This window comes from Stegodyphus dumicola, chromosome 7 (assembly GCF_044657685.1).
Source record: "Stegodyphus dumicola isolate Sdum_Otavi_A_Nest chromosome 7, ASM4465768v1".
Classification (NCBI taxonomy): Eukaryota; Metazoa; Arthropoda; class Arachnida; order Araneae; family Eresidae; genus Stegodyphus; species Stegodyphus dumicola.
This window is the reverse complement of record NC_140774.1, coordinates 127,247,564-127,262,673: the sequence shown is the minus strand read 5'-3', so window position 1 is coordinate 127,262,673 and position 15,110 is coordinate 127,247,564. Positions and strand designations below refer to the sequence as shown.

Sequence of the window (15,110 nt, the reverse complement as noted above, 5' to 3'; positions counted from 1 at the left end):
TTTGTTTAAAACTTCTGCAATGCATTTAATATTTTTACTAAAGGTTATTATTTAATATTTCTCAAAATTTCACATTTCAGGCAGATCAGCACCTTGCACTCCAAGTCTTGCATTTCCTCACACTTGGCATCAAAGGAGATCAAGTCCAGGTCCCAGCAAAAAGCAACTATCTGAAATCAGCCGTTCTGCTCATAATTCAGATATTTTAAAACCCCAAAGGCAGGAACCAACAAATGAAGACCAGCAAATCCATTACATTGTACCTTGTTTTGAGGAATCTCCTAAAGCTGAAACTCAAGATACAGCTAAAAGTCCAAAAACTTCCAAAAATAAAAAGCCGGTAAAGCAGTTTTCACATTATTAATTGCATGTATGAAATTAACGTCATATTATAAGTTATGAAGAAATAGCATTGCATATTTTAAGCATGTGACCAAATTTTCTGCCGTTTAGGAGATTTTTAACTCTTGTAATTCTGATAGTTCTGTATCTGCTGACCTCAGATTCCGTTTTTCCCAAATACCTGAATACTCGAATTTACAAACTACTGCTGCGTCTCAAGTAGTTAGCTTCTCCGATTCTTTACACACGCCTTTGTTCACAACGCAAAGGGAAATGATGATGTTCGTCTTCTCCTCATTTGTATACCCATTCATTCTAAGTCGCCGATGCCGGTGCATGAAATATGAAACTGACGATTTAAACGGGAGTATCAAATGGTAGCGCAATGGGTCCGTATTAGTGAAATTTAATTCACTGAAGAGGCATGATGTAGTTAAGTCTGGAGCTGAGGTCCTTTTCAGGGGATGTTAGAAGAGGGAAAAGGAGTAAAACTTGTCTCTTATCTAAAAGTTATATGAAGGGTTCAAGATAACGATATTATGAATTAAAAATATCGAACTATAAAATTCATCAGCAAAAAAGCAATAACATGCCGCAGCTGGAGAGCACATAAAAACGAAATATGTTGAAGAAAGAAAAATACGAATACAAAAGGGATGTCAAAATGTATGAGAAATATTACGGCTTTGCGCGCTCCAAATGTTCTGTATAGCTTTTGGTTTGTGAAAAAAAGAAATGATCATCCAGTGCTTAACCGTTTAACCTGTGACTGTGTCTTCTCTAGTGAAAAATATTTATGCAGGTGTTTTCTATTAGCTTTTAAAAATTATACCATAAGTTTTCAAACACCTTATACGGTAAACACCATATAAAACGTAAATATGACTATGGTTCGTCATTTCTTTTATTTAATTAAACCTTATTAATATACATTTTACAAGTAAATGTAAAATATTTATTTTGATATTATATTATAATAATATAATATACAATAATTTATTTGTTAATTATATGCCCATATGCATTTGCAGTTTAATATTCATATAATGGCAATTTCATAACAGAATAATGGCATTGCTTGCAATAATACTAGGGTCTAGAAAATCTGATTCCATTTTATTTTATTTATTCGATTATGGCAAAGCATTGGAGAGCTATCTGCCTAGAGGCCTAGATGGAAGTTTAAGCTTTATTTGATAGTGCAAGAGACTCTGTGGTTTACCGGAACGATGGAAGGTTTTAGCGGGATATCAAAAAACTTGGAAATCATCAAGCATTTTTTGTTAGGCCTTTAGTTTTCTTTCATTAATTATTTAATAATAAGGAGCTAGGAGGTAACGCTGCAAAAGAACCTGTCAAAGTAGCCAAATATTAAATAAAAGAGATATTAGCAAGAGGATTTGCCATAAAGTACAACTTGAATACTTTCGAAGTATAACACCAGTACATAAAATACAATAGGCAATAGTGTTTTCGAAAGTCATTTCCTTAAAGATGCTTAGTTTAGCGTTCTTAACTTTTTTTAAGATCCGATTCATGTGCAGACGGTTGAAATTTATCGTACCCTAGATGCATATAATTGGAATTTATAACGAACCACATAGACGAAGTTGCTGTGAATAAAAGAAAGAAAAATAAAGATTCCTGTTACTATATAGTAACTATATAGTATATAATTAAGTAATGATAAATAAACTTGAAAAATCATTAATTGTCGATCACAAAGAGTGTACAGTTAAGTAATCGTATATATTATTGCACACTAAGCAAAAGAGTACTTCAAAGACTTTCAAGATGCATTAACAATGAGATTCCTGTCCAATGATGGGTCGCTACGGTAATTTGAAAGTTTAATCTTTTACATTTGAGAAATGCACCAGAATTTCTTGAAATTCTGGTGCATTTCTCAAATGTAAAATAGAAGGATAACTATTTTACATTTGAGTAAGATTACTATTTTCAAATGTAATGTAAAATAGTAAGATTACTATTTTCTAAATGTAAAATAGTAAGATTACTATTTTCAAATGTAAAATAGTAAGATAATAAATGTTAAGTTAGGTTTATCTTTTGATTCTGAGGAATGCATTTCGACAATTTCATCTTTTACTTTTATGTCTAACATTTGAGGAATACAAATTTCAGCTTTTATTTACATCTGAGGTTCTTTAGATGCATTAAAATATTATAATTTATTATTTTTAATTTATTATTCTATTTAAAAATATTCTTATTTTCCTAAATCTTCAGCTGAGAGATTGTTCATTTTTATTACATATGGCGTAGACTTCAGGGACTGGCTGTAATCCACCCTCTCTATTTAAGGTAAATTCTACATAGGAAACCAACCACATGCAACTTGCAGCTGTATGTTCAGTCAGATTTAGACAGCTGTTTTTCAGAATTTAATATGTTTTAATAATTTCTCTCCATTTTTTCCTATTTTCGAAAATTGAAACTGAGTTAAGCTAGGAAATTAGGAAAAATGGAGATAATTTATTTCTGTAAGTCTCAGTCATCTAAGACTCACCATTATCAACTCGTGGTTTTCATGGAGATAAAATATATTCACATTATATGTTTACTTATGTGAAAATCTGATTATAAGGACGAAGGAAACGTGTATATACAGCAATTATAAAGCAGGAGGTACAATTAAAAATACATCTTCGTTAAGATGTGCATCAACACTTCTTTTTTGTTAGCATTCTAAAAAGTTATTAAAAAATATTATTTGTTGGATTACTGCCGAACTTGCTGAGGTCAGTTTCGTTAAAATGTCTCAAAGGAATTTAAATTAAATATAATTAATTCGTCTTAAGAATATGAAAGCTAATTTGTAACGCAGAAGAAATTATGTTTCCCTGAAAGGCAAAGTGATCTAAGATCTACTACTTCGTATGAATAAAACTCATGAGTGTAAAAATTTCCAGAAGAATGAATAAAGGAGACGGTGACAGTTAGTTAGGTTAATGATATCGAACCTGACAACAGCTACTAAGATGTAGTTGTTAAATAAGTTTCCTGGGCTCTGAAAGAGAGGTCTGTAAGCGAGATCTACAGTTTCTGTCCTTCTAAATTTCTCTTGCAAAGGATATTTAAGGACACACTTTCAAATTCAAAGGATCATAATTGACAAGGACAAATTGAAAATTGGTCCAAGATAAAATGAAAAAGCCAGCGTTCGCCGATCTATTATGCAAATGCTCTGTTCGTGCATAAGTGGCAGCGCAATCGAAATTCTGATTCTCAGCATACTTTCCTCAGTACAGAAACTAGGCCTCAAGACATTATATTAGATTAAATTAGCTAGTACATGAAAAATGAGTTTATTTTGTAGTTAATGGCTTGCATATCTAGAGAAATCATTACAAATATCTGCATTAAAGTTTCTTTTCTCAAAATATGAGATTCCATTTTCCCAAGATACCGGATGTTTTCATTGTTTTTCATTTCCAGGAAATATTTTATTAATAGGATGGTTCCGAGAACAATTAATTTGCTTTGATTTAATGCACACTGCGCAAAAAAATTGGCATTTCTATATCTTCCGTTCTACTGGGTCGATTGACGAAATTCTAATTGCGTTCTTCATGTCTCGAAAGCACTACTTAAGATATATATTAGATTTATATATAGCACTATTCTAACATAAGTAGACACAAAATCGGGCGTTTTCTGAAATAACATACCAAATTTGTTTACATATTTCGGTTCAGAAGACTCAAATTATGCCAGACTGCCCAGTTTTGTAAAAATCGCATGAGTAGTTTTTAAAAGAAAATCAACTTTCAAAATTTTAGTTCCTCAATGTTAATTGAATTTGGTATATATTTATTAATATCTCGTTTTTATGAAACGCTCTTGATTCTTCCTTTCGCATTTAGAAATTTAAGTTCATTCCAAATAAAACTCACCCATTCTTTAGGATTTATTTTTAAAATTTGTATTTTTAAATAATTTTTATAAATTTTTCGAAGAATTTTTTTTTTAATTACAGATAATAATATTATTCAAATTTTGAACTTTTTTTAAAAATTTCTTTCTTTTTTTTAAATATTTGTAAGAGTAAATTTTTACCTACACCGTGTTATCGTCTGCTACTTTACTTTAACTTTAAATTGAATTGTCTGAAACTGAAAAAGTTCGTCTGATGTTTATTTCCACAATGTTTTTAAGCAAACAGGACGTTGACAATTTGGGTCATGTCCCAGCTTTAAAAAATATATATAAAAATATAAATTTGTACATTAATCCTCATAGAAAGAATGTTTTAAGTAGTAATTTTCACTCGTGTTGTAGATTATATAAAACACGTTAGTCTTAAATACTCTAAATAGTATGATTTAGATTGTTTGCGCCTGATATAAGCTTCGAGCCACTGCGTGGACTCCGCTGCTGGAGTGGTTTATTTCTTTATCATTTAACAAAAATATTTTAATTCAAATATTTATCCTTTGGACTTTGCTTTAAACTTTATTTATAGTTAAATTGTCTAGAAAATGAAATGCTATCTTCAGCTGAAACGCATTCGATGCAGCGGATATTTAAAAAAAATTGACAAGAATGTCAAATTTATGAATTAAAATCGAAAAATCTTAATATTCTTGTCTGAGCACTGAAAACAAATGTAGAAGAATAGAAGGAAATTAGGGAGAAAAAGCAAATATTTAAAGGGGAATCTACTTCAAAGAAGTAGTTTGTTCAAAACGAAAACACTTGGACGTGCACACCAGCAAATAGCAGCAATTGAGTTATTACTAAAAGACAAAAACATATCATTACAGATTAAATTGAAGAACCACTGGTTTTCGATTATGTGGTTGTATAAATTTCAATTACGTCATAGAACATCATATCGTGTCATAAACGCAACATCCCATGAATTCTCAGTCGAATTTTTTGAAGATTCAGGAATTGATCCAGTGACATTATAGGGTATTACTCCCGCCTTCTTAGCGTGCCTTCGTGGTGTAATGGTCTGCACGCACGGTGTGTATTCGAGAGGTCCGTGGATCGATTCCCAGCGATGGCATTGCTCATTTTTCAAGTCTCCTGCTTCCAAAAACCCCTAATGTCTCTAAAACGTATATGGATATCATATAAAGACGCTTTCCCTTTTGATGAAACCAATCGTTCCTTTCATCTCATGCCTTCAAAATGTTTAGTCACTAAAGACTGAAAAAGACTCTGACCAAATACTGATGAAATGGAATGAATTTAATTATTAAATTACGACAAAGCAGGGCTATCTGCCTAAAAGGAAGGATGCCTTCGTGAAGAACGTTCTAAGGAAAACCATCTGGCATACACCTTACACATGAGAAAAACCACGAAAATATCCATGCGACCAGTCCATATGCCGGGATTCGAACCCGACTTTACCGCTCGGCCATTTGTGGGCCTTTATGAAATGGAAGGCAACAACTTTATTTAAAATGAATGTCAGAAATACCAATATGTTTTGAAAAGTTGGATGCTTTTTAATATACTTGTAGAATGCCTGAAGGAAAAGAGCAAGCCATTAAGAAGCAAAAAGAAATTTTTGCATAAAATTTAGTATTTTTTTTTTTAACTTAACACTTTTTTAATCTTATAATATTTGATTCTTGCTGTTTAAAAAATAAAATATTGGACTAAAATAAGAATAACATTTTAAGAAACTAAATGTAGGATGATAAAATTGTATAAAGCAATGGGCACCATGATAAAACTGTTTAAAGTAATGTATGCAAGTCATCCTAAGTTAAAATGACGGGTTTACATCTCTCTCATTTATATATCTCTTCTGCACGAGACTTTGAAAGGCGTGTTAACTGTGCTTTACTGTATTTACTCTTTTAATATATGCAGTTTTGAAATGCATCGTAGTCACAAAATAGTCTTCCAAAAGAAACGCTATTCAAATAAATAAAATCAAATTCTGGAAAATTTATATTAATAAATATATTTCAAATGCTCATTTCAAAGGAATAAATAGAAAATTCTAAAACTATTATCTGAAGACACAATGCAACACAAACAATCAAATTAAGAGTCTAAAAATTTAAAAATTACTTAAAATAATAACTATGATTAAAAATATAGTATAAAGAAAACTATTTAAAAAATAAATAAACGATGCAACTTTTATTTAAACTACGCAATTTGAATGAGTAAACAGAAATTTTTAAAACAGTAATTCGAAAGAAACCATGCAACTTAGATAATTAAAATTAAATTCTTAAACGAAAAAAATTACTTCAAATAATAATAACAATTATAATTAAAAATATAATATGAAGAACATTATTTGAAAGAAGGAACGACCATAGCTTTCTTACCCCTCACTCACGATGTAAAAAGGGAAATGAAAATAGGTTGCCACATATTAAGAAGTTCGCCAAGTGAACTATTCTTGGCACAACATGAAAAAAAGCGCCAACATAAATTGTTAAATTTCTCCGTAAATTTCGCACCAAATTTTACAAAATTTTATATTTAGGCATAATTTGAGTCGTAGAATCGAAATATGTAAAAGAATTGGTATGTTATTTCAGAATAATTCCTATTTTGTGTCAAAATACCTATGTTAGAATAGTGCTATATATAAATCTAATATATATTCTAAGTCGAGCTTTCGAGACATGAAGAACGCAATTCGAATAATTTCGCCAATCGAACAAGTAGAATGAGAGATATAGAACTGTCTCTTTTTTTTTCGCAGTGTACATCGTGTCCAGTATTAAATCACTGATGATTCCAATTCATTTGAAATAAGTTTCTGAGAACATTTTCACAGAATCTGACTCCTCTGTTTTAAAAGTATGGCAATTTTTCGAGTGATTATATCACCATTCAGACACAAAAAGATGAGTTTCTAGATACCATCGAACTTTTCAAGAGGAATAATGGTCTAGAGTTCCATCTAAAAGAGGCAAATCTTATCACGCTTCAGGAAGCTCATGATGCTTTCATAAAGGCAGATCTGGATTTTAAATACATATTGCCAAACCAGTGTGCTCGCAAAACGTGATTCATATCAAATATGACAGGAACTCCTTCAGAATGACAGTTCCTAGCCAAAAACCTTGTAGAAGCGGAGATCTGTTCCGTTAGAAAAGCGACCAAATGTTCCACAATACGTAGTTGAGAGTACTCTAATTTCTATGGCAGCAGTATTCTATCAGTTATCAATTTTACTATGTAACTTCGCGATTTGTAGTTTAAATAACGTATCTTTATTAACGTTCCTTAAATTGCATTGCCCTTCCTTAAACTTTGCGAGCAATGTTGTTTTTGCAGGTCACTCTTTAATTTCACACACTATCGTGGAGCCAAATTCACGAGGGGTAGGGGGTATGAATACACAGCACAAGTATACAGTTAAAGGTTCATATGAAAGGCCTAATTCCTACTGCTATTAACTGTTAGTCCACTTTGAAGAGGAGTGGCACAGAAGATGTTGTCCTAGTTTGCGGCACTATATTTCCCGATCCACCGGTCAAATAAGGGGATTTTCATGTCGGTGGAATTCACGTGCCACCATTCAATGTAGACAAGACACACACGAGCTTCGAAGCTATAATCAGGATTCAAACTTAACTGCATTGGTGTAATAGTTGCCTTCATCAAGCAGATTAGTCTACTTTGAATACTGTATGCATATAAATATATCTTAAATTATGTACAGAGTACTGCTTCTACAATGTATTTTGAAAACTTGCTTCAAAGGGTCATTTCACTTTTTAAGTAAACCTATTTTAAGTTAATTTCAATAGGTTGATGGAGTGCGCGAAATAAAAGAAATGCTGCTGCCATTTGTAAAAGGAAGTTTATCCTGCATTGCAGGTAGCTGCTTTAAATTTTTAGTTATCATTTTTACATTCAAAGCTTTTACTTGTAAAGACATCTGTTCCAATTAAAACTGAGTGAAATATGAACTGTCTTAAGCAATGACGATTAAACCTTCGAAAAGTTCACAACGTGTTGGCAAACTTACAAAAGAAACAATCTGAATAACATTGTCTGAAAGCAATACCATAAAAAGCTACAGAAAGGCTAAATTTCGATAGAGGGAAGCTTCGAGAGTAATTCGCTGGCACCTTGGAATTGCATCACCGGCACTTCACGTCTTTCGTAGTGCAATTCCATCTCTTTGCTCAGTGAATGCCTCGGGATCAAAGCGTAATTTTCAGGCTTCAGAATTCTTCAAAATATAGTCGATTCACGCTTGGCTGACAGGAGAGATGATTCAAACACATCTTTCGCAATTTAAGCATAAATTCAAAAGTTTGCAAACTGTTTATGTCGCGTCCTTTAAAAGTATATTTTTCCTGCTATTTATTTTGAGAGGAAGTAGTGAGACATAAGTAGTTTTGAGATTTAATTACGATGCAGTTGCTGTTTTTCCTCACTGCCGTTTCACTCCATGTAATTTCAAGCTCTTGACAATCGCAAAGAAATTTTTAATTTAAAATTTCATCAAGATGGCACTTTTCTACTTTAGGCGACTGCAGTTGGGTCGATTTTACATTGCAGATGGCTTGCTGTTAATAAGCGAGTGTATAGACTTGAGAGTCTTATTTGTTTCTAAAAGAAACTTTGACGTCAAGATGTCCAATATACTGACTAGCTTCTCAAAACATTTAAGAGAAAGCTGAGCACTTCTCCTTTGTTAATTATCGTTTCTCGTATTTTAATTTTTCATTAGTTAGACTTCTGTGATTCTTTAATGGTAATAAGTACTTGAAATAAAATAATTTCTTCAGATGAGTGCTATGTATAAATGTAAAGGGAAAAACGAAGCAATTATAATTAAAAAGTACGTACCTTGTGTATAACACGCAATTCTTTACATTCTAAATTTATTTTGAGGTCACTTTTCCTTTGAATATTTTCATAACGATGATTATCCAAAATTTGAGATATAATTATTTAATAATTCGGTGCTGGTAAAAGTTATAGGTTTATAAAATTTAAACGTCATAATAGGCCTAAAGTAAAATCCATTTCATTTACACTCTGCACCATTAGCAGCCTAATCTTCAGTGGGTTTGGTAAAAGAATTCTTTTACTTGAAATGCTACTATTTTGTATCTTTCAGGTTTAAATATTTCTTGCTTTGAGCATGGAGTTGAATATTGTTTGTATAGAAATTTCAATTGTTTTAGTTTTATCGGAGAGTCTAAGTTTAGTACTAGATTATTTTAAACTGTAACTTATAGTTAAATTTTAATGTTCTTCATATTTAATTTGTGTGCCCTTTCTACAACACTAGCTTTACTTGCGAAATGATTAAACGGATTTGATTTAAGTAAACATATACTTTTATTTAAAATTAACCTAAGTTCAAATAGACAGAATGGTATTTAACCATTAAAATAACTTGCGAAGAAAAATTGCCAAGTATATATTGAAAACAAAAATTAATTTCAGTAGCATGGGTTTATGATTCTAGATAAACTGATTATCCTTGGCAGCTGGAAACTTGAAAAGTGTTTAGAGACTAATCCCTTTATTCTAAGGCTTTAATAATAAGTCCAAAGAACAGTTAAATTACCCTTTTATTCAACTCAAGATTATTTACAGTTTGCCCCTTTCGGGCTTACAGGAAGCTTCCACTTGGGTTTTAGCTAAGGTCGAAATAGTCTAACCAGAAGGTAGAACGCGCTCTACTAAGAATTTCTAAGCTCTTCTACTGAAGTGACGTACACTTCAGCTTAAATACTAGTTCTATCTCATTTACATAAAACGCGATCCTGAAAACTCATTCTGGGAGGATTGGATTGGATTGGATTATTCAGTTATGGCAAAGCACACGAGGGCTATCTGCCTAAAGGGAGGAATGCCTTTCGTGGAGGACTTTCTAAGGGAAACTGGCTCGTATACACGTTACACATGGGGAAAACCACGAAAACGCCCATGCAGCCAGCCCGTTCGCGGGATTCGAACCTCAGACCGAACTACCAGTGTTCAGCGTCTTTACCGCTCGGCCGCTGGTGGGCCCATTCTGGGAGGAAACTGTAGGTGAGAAAATGAGAAATTAAAGGAAAGCTTAAAAAAATAAAAATGACTGTTAGGAAATTAAAATAAACTCCTCCAAGAACAGAAAATAATATTCCTTTGGTAACAGAAATTTAAAAAAAAAGTGCTTTGACTTTTATCTTAAAGGCTCAGTGTTTATATTGTATACATATCTTAAAGGCTCAGGCTTAAACTCACTTTACACAGTATCATTTTAAACATCACCGATGAATTAATTAAGATATTCAAACTGATGTTTCGCGTGCCTAAAACTCTAAAACGAACAAACTGAAGTTTTGTTCTTAGGAATGTTTCGTTCAAATTTCATTGAAATATCATGCAATGCAGCCGTTATGGATTTTTAGATCTCTGGGATCTCATTTACAGAAAAAAGCATTAATAAATGTGCCTTTTTTAATTTTAAAATTGATAACAAAGATTTTCCCTTCTTTCGTTAATAGACATTTTTACAGCACAGCTAATGGCATTATTCTTTTAATTAAGTTTATAAATCTGGACTGACGTCGTTCTATATCTCTTAATCTGTGTACACTTCTCATATAATTATAACTTGATGAATCCGACTGATTTTTCTTAATTGTAATGCTTATTAGTTTAATATAAAATTATTATTTTAATAGTGTGGTGTGGTGTGTGTGATTATGGCAAAGCCTCGAGGGCTATCTGCCTTAGGGGAGGGATGCCTTCGTGGAGGACTTTCTAAGGGAAACTGGCTCGTATACACGTTACACATGGGGAAAACCACGAAAACGCCCATGCAGCCAGCCCGTTCGCGGGATTCGAACCTCGGACCGAACTACCAGTGTTCAGCGACTTTACCGCTCGGCCGCTGGTGGGCTATTATTTTAATAGAAATAAATCATTGAAACTGCTTTTTAATAGAAATCTGGAATAGCTCAGTAACATTATCTGTAGACATACGTAGACAAGGGCAAGTTATTATGCAGCCTCAAAGAAATCTAAAAACAAGAATTCATAAAACCAAATTCACGCGTCAGCCTTATAATCCTACATTTCAGCCTCAGTATAAAACAAAATACAGTTTTGACAATCTAATTATAGCGTATATAAAATTATAAAGTATATAAAGTCTTAACAAATTACTTTTTCTCTCTAATTTGTAAATAATTAGTGTTTCCACAGTGGGTAACTTAACCGTAGTTGACCATTTCCAAATGAACCATTACCCAGTCTCATTTATTATGAAAACATTTAAACGACTTGATATTGTAAGAGATGATAATTTTCCTTTATCGCTGATACAGCTTTAATTTAAAGTTTTTAAAAAGACTCGCCAATGAACATCAACTGCAAGACATTGCAAAAACCATCAACAATCAGAATGTTCGTTTCCCTTAAAAATCTCATGAATATAATGTACGTTATGAAAACATTTAACTGTTCTTATACATTTTAGTTAAATTTATAAGTGTCCGTGTAATATACATTCGTGCAGTGTACATTCATTTAGTTGTACAATTGTAACTTTTTATTATGTTAACGTAGCCAGTTTTTTCATGCTTTGGATCTTTACTGTCACCTCTCCCAAACGGGTTCTCGTTAGAATGCAAATTAGTTCTCGTGTATTTAAGCCGAGGCTTTTACACTGTAACTCATAACGTGTTCTGCCTCTCTAAGCCACGTTACTAGGTTGCTTCAGATAAGATCAGGTCTTCGGTTTGCATTATAATTGCCGGAATTTGAATATCTATGCCGGTTAGATGTTGTACTGATAATTCAGTACAACTATAAAATTTAAATTCGCTGTTAGTCTATCTAGACAGTGGTTCCAGTTCATGATAGTCAAGAATATAATCAAATTTTAGACGATCATATTTCATTCGCATATTACATCTTGAAAGTATAGTACGCGTTTATATTCCATTACTCATTGCGTGATTAAAATTATAATTTAATTGCATTGAATTATTTGTACTACTAAAATAAAGTAAATATTCTTTTGAAAATTGTCGCTTATATGCACAATAAAGTATAAAAGAAAGCTTTTTTATTTTAAAATGCTATGAAAAGTCACTGAAATAAATTATGAGTCACGAGGAGAAATTAAATTAAAATTAAATTAATGGTTTAAGTATTTCTACGATTTTACTGAAAGCAAGCAATTCACAAATACAGGGATTTGCATAAAATAATTCCGTAATATGAAATGTTAATAACAAAATATCGAAGACATAATGTAAGGTATTTTCTCCTCCGTTTCTGCATGCCTTCGTAGTGTAATTGGAAGCATACTCGGCGCTTTAACGTTGACAAAAAAGACTAGGAACGACGGTAAATCGAGAGCAGTTAGCGAGGATAGAGCGAATAGCGAAAAGGATCAGGGGAGTCGTGGGATCGAAAAAATCGACTCAATCAAACGTTAATTCCCTGAACTAGTTTTTTTCAACTATAGTTTGAGATTCCTTAAATCCGCCTTTCTACATAGAACTAGAAATAAAAATTATATTTTTTAGAATAAAAATGTTTCAGAAATATGTGAAAAAATAACAATTAAACTCACTTTTCTCCTCCAAAATGGGAGGGCACTTCCGCTCTTTTTCGGCTCCAATCAGGTGTTCGCTCGCTCTATAAAGTGAATCAGTTCGTGAAAAAATAACAGAAATATCCCTGGCTCGCTTTGAACGAGAGCTGTCTGTGAATCGTGAAAGAACCACAACTCCGCTTTGTGGTGTGAATTCTCGCTCAATAATGTGAATGAGTTCTTTGAATCATTTTCGGAGTGGATCATCCAACTCTAGTTCTTTTTCGCATAAAACAGGACAGACCAAAGCTTCTATAGTTTCTACGAAATTTAATTTGCTTATCAACGGGCCCATTTCAGTTATTATTTTTTAATGCCAGCAAATCTACATTTAATTACATTTTATACTTGATTAAATATTCTAAAGCTTTATGCTTTGCATTTTCACAGGTGACTGCAGATGTTGGCAAAGATGGCTGTGTCCGAACAAAACACACGAGGATTATGGGTGCTTGCTCTATACCGGAAGTTCACTCTGTGCGCGTGGAAGCTTGTTCTGGAGAAAGCAGCGACGAATGCTGTTATGTCGAAGTGGATCCGAGCAATGGTCCAAAGCTGACTCCAATGCCTAGTCCAGCCAAAAGTGACATGGCAAGCTGTGGTCCCCAGACCGAAGGTAAAGACGGCCGAAAAATGGTCTACCAGAGGTGCGTCGTAGTTTGAAGAGCTGATGACGCACCATTAAGGTTAATGGAGTTAATGCTTAATAGATGTTCATCTAATCCAGGGCTCCCAATAGGGTCGATATTGACCTCCTGGGGATAGGAGAAATTTTAAAGAGGGTCAGTTAGGATCAAAGGCTCGATAGCCGAATCTGCATAAACAATTGATCGATATAATGAAGATCCCATTGATTACGCAACCGAAATTATTGATATTGTAAAATTATAATTTATTTATTATTGACATAAAGCTATATCACGTAGTAAAGAGGAAACCATGTAAAATAAAAATAGGGCAAAATACGCAAAATTTATTTAATATATTTTTTGAACAAAATAATTATTTTTTAAACCATGTAAGATCTTTAGGTAAAATTTGCAGCATTAAAATAAGTAAAACGCGAAACGCAAGAAAATACAGCCTTCTCACCTCCACAAAAATATGAAGAACGCCAAATTTTCTCAGAATATCTATTAATATGTACGAACCACTTGCAAATTATAAGAGGAAATTTTAAATTCGGTTGCAAGACATTGAAAATTTTAGTGTGTTAGCATGGCTCACAGAAAACTGAAGAGCTATATATTTGATTTTGACATTATAATGCAAGAAGAGTTGATTGCCTTAAAGGAGATTACCAAGCACAAGCCATATTCAAAACATGTGTACATCTTACGTTTTGGAATTTGAAAATTATTAGAGAGAAATTTCCCCCAAAAGGTTCATAACCGAACAGCATTATTGACTTTCCTCTTTTCTTACCTAGTATAACATTACGTTTAATAAACCATTTTTAAGACTATTCTTCAGATTCTTAGTCTAATCGTTATAGTGTATATACTGAGAAGAAGTGATATACAGGAAAGGAAAAAAAATGCCGTTATTTTAAAACAGGTAGTTGCAAGAAAATACTTACACCTGGAATACCTGGTCTAATCGATAACAATGCGTTATACTCCTACTACATTTAATATAAATAAAATAAATATTTTGCGTAAAATATTTTGTATAAATTGTTACGGCAGTTTAAGTAGCAAAACATTTCATTACTTTAAATAATTTTTAGTATGCTTGAAACTAAAATAGAAAAAGACGCGAAACGAGATCCGAAAACTATTCGTAATATTTAGAACTGACGGAATACGGAAAGAATTGCATTAATAAACATACTAGTTGGAAACATTTTTGGTCTTCTTTATTGTTGCAAGGCAATTTCTTCAGTAATCCTCACGGACATGTATATTTTCTCTCTAGTGGCAATCGGTGGAAATTTCTGCGAAATTATTCTATCCAGATTAACGTAACTTTATTGTTACTCCTGTTAATTTAGGTAGTCGACTTGTCGATGCCATAAAGTAGACCATAAATGTGAAATATTTGCCTGAGAGGAAAATGTATTTATTTCCTTGGATGAGAAAATTATTCTTTTTTTGCTGCATTCATTAATATTTCCTTACTGAAAGCCAGCATTCTTGCCAGAATTAAACAAAGAAAAACATAAATATCTATAATTCTACAAAATGTGCCACATATTTTC

At 32.5% G+C, this 15,110-nt stretch overlaps 1 protein-coding gene across 1 annotated transcript in view; it reads left to right on the top strand.

Annotated features, from left to right (window-relative positions):
* Nucleotides 1-15,110, top strand: part of LOC118182927 (uncharacterized) — a 135,697-nt gene that overhangs the window by 102,943 nt on the left and 17,644 nt on the right. The window contains exons 6-7 of the mRNA XM_035352407.2: nt 81-340; nt 13,301-13,557. Of these exons, the coding sequence (XP_035208298.2) occupies nt 81-340; nt 13,301-13,557 (517 nt within the window). The remainder of the gene's footprint in view (nt 1-80; nt 341-13,300; nt 13,558-15,110) is intronic.